Source organism: Brassica oleracea, chromosome C8 (assembly GCF_000695525.1).
Source record: "Brassica oleracea var. oleracea cultivar TO1000 chromosome C8, BOL, whole genome shotgun sequence".
Lineage (NCBI taxonomy): Eukaryota > Viridiplantae > Streptophyta > Magnoliopsida > Brassicales > Brassicaceae > Brassica > Brassica oleracea.
The window spans coordinates 13,444,074-13,451,071 of NC_027755.1; the positions used below are offsets into that span (position 1 = coordinate 13,444,074).

General features: G+C 35.0%; 1 protein-coding gene across 1 annotated transcript; it reads left to right on the top strand.

The window, feature by feature from the left end:
* The first annotated feature begins 1,302 nt into the window (after window positions 1–1,302).
* Window positions 1,303–2,085, top strand: LOC106312340 (germin-like protein subfamily 1 member 8). The gene is made up of 2 exons (XM_013749827.1): window positions 1,303–1,426; window positions 1,505–2,085. The coding sequence occupies exons 1-2, from the start codon at window positions 1,303–1,305 to the stop codon at window positions 2,041–2,043; spliced, it is 663 nt and encodes a 220-aa protein (XP_013605281.1). The 3' UTR covers window positions 2,044–2,085.
* Window positions 2,086–6,998: the final 4,913 nt, after the last annotated feature.

The following is a 6,998-nucleotide window of genomic DNA, read 5'->3' on the forward strand; positions in this document are numbered from 1 at the left end:
TATTTTGGTGGCTGCACAGTTCTTCTATAAGACAAATTAATGCTTACACTAATAATACACACTCTCCAATTTCAGGGGTGAGAGAGGGAGAGAGAGAGAGAGAGAGAGAGAGAGAGAGAGAGAGAGAGTTAACCGTGAGGGAGGTCCGGCTAGAGAGAGAGAGAGAGAGAGAGAGAGAATCCGGCTAGAGAGGAGTCCTGAAGGCGAGCAAGAGAGAGGAGGGAGCGTGAGAGAGGTCCGACTAGAGATAGAGAGCTCCGGTGTCAGAGAGAGGCACGGGAGATAGATCTGGTGTGGCGGCTAAAGATCTGAAATGAGTTTGTGTGACGGGTGAGAGAAAATAAGTTGAGAGAACCAAAGTTTTTTTTTTCTTTTTTTCAAAAGAACTAGGATTCATGTTTTATTTTTAGATTTTTAGATTTTCAGATTTTCAGTTTTAGTTTTAGAAAATTATTATTATGTAAAATTTTAAATTTATTCTTTTATTTTATTTGAAACAAATAATATTTCAGTGGAAAAATAAAATTTTCTTAAAATTTTAGGCGGAAATATCAGGTCCAAAACACAAGAAGATTTACTAGAAGTCTCCTCATAAATATTCTCACATCATTCTCTAAGTTTCTTTGTACATTGTTCCATGTTTTGTTTATTTGCACATGAGACTTATTTTGAATTATCTAGCCATCGAATTAAACTTTATCTTTAAATAAATAATTGGCGAAACTTAAATGTGTTAGTTTAAAAAAAAAATGTGTTACAATCTCTTATAAGATACCGAAATCAAAAATACAAAATAAAACTTAAAACATACTAAACTACTGTATTCTAACGAAAATATTAAGCTAAAAGTATAATTATTTTAAAATTACAAATGATAGTTAAACTTTTTCTTGAAACCTATGAAAAAGACAAAAAATCATCAATTATGGATAAATTTTATAAGTTTAACAAATTTAGATATATAATCCGCGTGTTACGAAAATTGTTTTGTTATTAGGAAATAAAAAATAGTTTACACCATTCATAAGAAATAACCCATAACCCCTATTCATAGACATTGAATTATATATTAATCATATGAATTGTGATTTCATCCTTATAAAAACCATAAAAATATGGCAAAATGATCTAAATATAAAGAACGAAAGAAACACAAATATCCATTTAAAACACAGACCTATAATCTCAAACAATTATAATTTATAAAATATATATATTGATATATTACACGTACACGTACAGCATATCCGGCGCGTAGCGCGCGCTTACCCTAATATACTATATACACACATACACTTGGCAATGAAGAGTCTCTCTTGTATTGCAGTTCTATTTCTCTTGGCTTTGACACTTCCATTAGCCATTGCTTCTGATCCAAGCCCCCTTCAAGATTTCTGCGTTGGCGTCAATTCACCAGCAAGTGGAGGTATGCATGATTTCTTAACTTCTTGAATATATTTTTATGCTAATTTTTGCATTACTTATATTTTTAAACCATTTTCAGTGTTTGTGAATGGAAAGTTCTGCAAGGATCCAAGGATCGTTAACGCAGATGACTTCTTTTCATCGGTACTCAACAGACCTGGAAATGTAAGTAACGCTGTTGGGTCCAATGTGACAACCGTCAATGTTGACAACCTTGGAGGATTGAACACCCTTGGAATCTCACTTGTTCGTATAGACTATGCACCCAACGGTCAGAACCCACCTCACACTCACCCACGTGCCACTGAAATCTTGGTTGTCCAACAAGGAACCTTGCTTGTAGGGTTTGTCTCTTCAAACCAAGATGGAAACCGTCTTTTCGCCAAAACGCTCAATGTTGGTGATGTATTTGTGTTTCCAGAAGGACTCATCCATTTCCAGTTCAACCTAGGACGAACTCCAGCGGTTGCAATCGCTGCGTTGAGCAGCCAAAACGCAGGTGTTATCACGATTGCTAACACAGTGTTTGGGTCTAACCCAGCTATAGACCCGAATGTTCTTGCAAGGGCATTCCAGATGGATGCTAATGTCATCAGGGATTTACAAAATAGGTTCTAATAAAATAAGAAATGTCGTACATGGAATTGCTTTATATTACGTTCTTTCTTCAGAATAATGAATACAAAATCAGTATGATGTATGATGTTGTTTGTTTGTTTTTATCTTAACTGAAGTTTTTTCAGTGAATAAATAATCTTGTGCCAAAGGTCAGGTGGCTTAGTTTATAACTTCATATTAGTACTTACTACTGAGCATGTTGTGCCTAAGGTTCATGAGGCTTTAAAAAAACAGTAAACTAATGATGTCTTCTGAAACTAATATATAATTATGATTTATACATAGTTACAAAATACTAAAGAATTGTTGTATCATTAATTAAATTTTCACTAGGTTCCTTAATTCTTTTCTCGAAATCTTTATCAGCGTTGGCTATATTTAGTAGAAACTAGTCAGACTCCTCTCAACTAAATGATGTTTCACAATCAGTCATTCATAAACTTAGGGGTGGGCGTTCGGATACCCATTCGGGTTCGGATTGGGTATTTCGGATTTTTGGGGTTTCCGGTATAGGGGTATAGGACCCGTTCGGATATTTCTATACTTTGGGTCGGGTTCGGGTATTTTTAGTTTGGGTTAGGTTATTTCGGGTCGGGTTCGGATATTGAGATTTTGAAAGAAAAAAAATAAGTTTTTTCATTTTTAGGTTTATTCTATTTAAAAGTATAGATTTTACTTAACTGATTTTTTATTTTTTAATAGATTGAATGAATGATAGATTTGGAGATAACATTTCAAAAATAAATAAACATTAATTTGGCTATTGTTTTGAAATTTTGAATGTAACTTTTGTTAATACATGAAACGAAAAAAACTTGATCTCAACTAAATGATGTTTCACAATCAGTCATTCATAAACTTAGGGGTGGACATTCGGATACCCATTCGGGTTCGGGTTGAGTATTTCGGATTTTTGGGGTTTCCGGTATAGGGGTATAGAACCCGTTCGGGTATTTCTATACTTCGGGTCGGGTTCAGGTACTTTTAGTTTGGGTTAGGTTATTTCGGGTCGGGTTCGGGTATTGAGATTTTGAAAGAAAAAAAAATTGTTTTTTTTCATTTTTAGGTTTATTCTATTTAAAAGTATAGATTTAATTTAACTGATTTTTTTATTTTTTAATAGATTGAATGAATGATAGATTTGGAGATAACATTTCAAAAATAAATAAACATTAATTTGGCTATTGTTTTGAAATATTGAATGTAACTTTTGTTAATACATGAAACATAAAAACTTGACATGCATTTTAATTGAGTAACAAATCATTTTCTCCGTAATTATATGTATATTATATAATCTTAAAGTGTGGCTAACATCAATATAAATATTTTAAAAAAAAATGAGAGATGTAAACAAGAATTATAAGGGTAGTATACATATGTTCGGTTATCTTCGGATATCCATTCGGATTCGGATATTATCCGATCGGGTTCAGATATTCAATCTCTCCTACATCAATACCTGTCCGGATATTTTGCTATTTCGGTTCGGATTTTTCTGATCGGGTTCGGATATGGGTTCGGGTATAGGGTAAAATGCCCACCCCTACATAAACTTCCAACATAATTTGACGTTTCGGTAACCAGTAACTGGTTGAGTACCTAGAACTACGGTTAAAAGTCTTAATTATTTCAAGAAAAAATCCTCCAGCATCTAGGTAATGATATTACTTTTGTTTTTGGATTACAACTTAGATACACATATTTTGGATATTCGACTCTAGATTATAATAGTAGGCTACAAGCTTTAGCTCCGGTCACCATTTTTCCTTTCCTTCCTCATGTCTTTCACCCAGTTTTTTTCTTTTGTATATTAGTAATATTAGTCGAGTTCTTCCTAATCATCAGCAAAAAATACAACGAATATATACGTCTCTTATTTTGTAATAGTATATCTGAATTCCAACATTTATCAAAGAGGGAAAAAGAAGTTTTGTATTCATACTTAAATATACATGAATCTGTATATCAATTGATATACGCCGATAATATGCTATTAGTGTCGAATAATTTAATGGGGGATCAAGAAGCTAAAGCAAGGCTTCCTGCTGAATTTGAAATGAAGGATCTAGGAGCTGCAACTAAGATCCTTAGAATTGATATTATTAGGGACATGGAAAAATGAGTTCTAAAATATCACAAAAAGTACATTGATTTCATCAAAAAAAAAAAGTACATTGAGAAAGTATTTATGACGTTCCACATGAGCAAAGCAAACGCGATAAAGTACGTTTTTGGTTCTCAGTTTCGACTTTGTGGCTTAAGTGAGGAAGGACAGAGGACATATATGTTTAATGAGTGAATTTTCTTATATGCAAATGCAGTAGGTTCACTCAAGTATGTCATGGTAGGTTAGAGGACTTATTTAGCACACATGATGGGTGTGATTAGTAGATTTATGAATTGTTTAGGAAGGCTGCACTGGGAAGTGGTAAAGTATAAGATAACTAAAAATAACTTTCTGGCATTCACTAGAAACTCAAAGTTTATGGAAGAAGGATTTCCAGATGCATACTAGCTACTGATCTCAAAAGAAGATGATCGGTAACATGATACATTACAAACTTTATAAATTAATATTTGATAAATTAATAAAAAAAATTATTCTAGGTTGGGCATGTAAAATATAACACAATTCAGATAAGATAATAAGATAATAATCTTTTGAAAATCTTGTGCAAATATATGGACCACGTAACATAAATTAATAACTAATGCATATAAAATTTATATAAATGTAAACAAAATATCATATTATTTGTATTTTGATCCATAATAAAGTCCATCTTTAATTTTTTCTAAGCACTTTAACATTTGATATTAATTTTTTTATTTGACACCTAAAGATGCATGATGCATCTACATTTAAAGTACATATATACACTAAATAATCGAATAAAAACAAAATGCAATCAATATATACCTTCAAATTTTAAATTTACTTTTATATAAAAATGTAATTCAAAATATATAAATCTAAAAAATAATTATTTAAATTAATAAATTAATAAAATATTGTAATACTAATATTAATAATTTTTTGAGTTTTTGTTGTACGTATTTCAGATTTGAGGAAACACTGTCAGTTGAAGACCGAGACTTCAACACATAGTAGTTCTATCTACTACTGAATCAGAATGCATGGTTCTCATAGAAGCTTACAAGGAGGCTTTGTGGTTAAAAGGTAGATTAGTGATTTGGGAATAACACAAGTGTAAGTGTGTTCTCAAACTCGTCGAGTGATATACACTTAACAAAAAATGAGAATTTTTTTTAGAGAACTAAGCACATCAATACAAGGTTGTACTTCATCAGAGATGTTATTGAAGATGAAGATGTTTTTCTATAAAAGATACATACTACAGTAAATCTGAAGGACTAACTAACAAAGGGAATACATAAAGAAGTTTGAGCAGGGGCGAGTGAGCCTCAAAGTTCTTGCCTAAAAATTCATAGGATAGCGAGAAAGTTTTATGTTGACTGGATCATGGCGCATGAAAAGAAGAAAACAAGGGATAAAATATCAGGTAAAGAAAATCGACATGACATATTTAGTTAAGGTATTTCTCTTGTGTCTGTGCAGGAGAAGTAGTTGAGGAATCTGCAACTATAGTTGAGCAGAAGTAGCACATCGAAAAGACACTCACTTGAGTAGTCATTAGAGTAGGTGTAAAAAGGGATGTGTGAATCTTCAAAGGTCCATAAATGAGGAGTGGCGAACTTCAGGTTATTAACAATGAAAGTTGGGAATTACAAAGAATAAGATGCAAAGGAGTCGTATACACATGAGCTGAGCCTGAGCTTCTTACCAGAGTATTTTGGTGGAATTGGTGAAAAGACTAACACGATCAATAACTATCATTGAAGGAAGATGTGATATTCAAATTCAAGAAGAAAAGGAGGCTAGACTGATAACAAAGATATTCACATCAAAGAAAGAAAAAAAGGATATTCACATCTCGGACTGTATTTGTCAAAACTCTGGACAGTTATGCGAACGATCCTGGCGCGTGGCGGAGACTCCTAACTCAGTTCTGACCGCGGGGGAGCACGACTAGGCAGATGGAAGACGTCTCTCTGGTACGGAAGCGAGTCGGGTGATGAGGAGGTTGCGGGATGGGTCGGTGTTTTTAGGGTTTGGTTGGAACTTGCCGATGGTTTTCCCTTTCAAATCGGCGGTTCTTCCCTGGAGATGGAGGCGCGTGGCTTCGTGTCTCGTCATCCCACCGGCAGATCTGAAGGCTGGTCCTGTTGAGGCGGCTTGTAGGTCAGATCCAAAAGGTGTGAGGGGCGGTGGTGCAAGCTCGGTGTTTGCGTCATCGTTGTCTATATCCCCGCCAAGTGAACGTAGAGGGATTCTTCTCTCGACGGCGTGAACAGAGTGCATACGGTTGACTGAACTGGCTCTGATTTTCACGTGCTGCTCAGGATCCGATAACTGTGGAAGGTCGTCTATGGCCTAACCGGCGGTTGGAGAATAAAAGCTTCAGTTGGACGAGCAGTGTCATGTCACCGGCGTGAAGGCACTCCCGGGAAAGGCTGTCCTCCGGTTCTCGGAGGCAGGACGTGTTAGGGCCTTGGTGGCGTACATGAAAACAGCAAATTATTCGCACACTACAAGAAAACAGCAAGGATACTGAGGGAAAAAATCGTCGGAATTTCGTCGGAATAACGTTATTCCGACGACATACCGACGAAACAAGGCCTCGGAAATAATTCTTCGGAATTTCTTCTTTCCTCGGAAATCCCTCGGAATTTTCCGACGGAATTCCGAGGAAACAAATTTCCGAGGAAATTCCGAGGATCACTAGTTTGTCGGAAATCTCGTCAGAATATACCGAGGGAGAACTTCGTCGGGATATTTCCTCGGAAGCTCATCGATCGATGCTTTTTTGAACACATATCCACCGATCGATCGGAATATACCGAGGAAAATCTTCCTCGGAATATTCCGA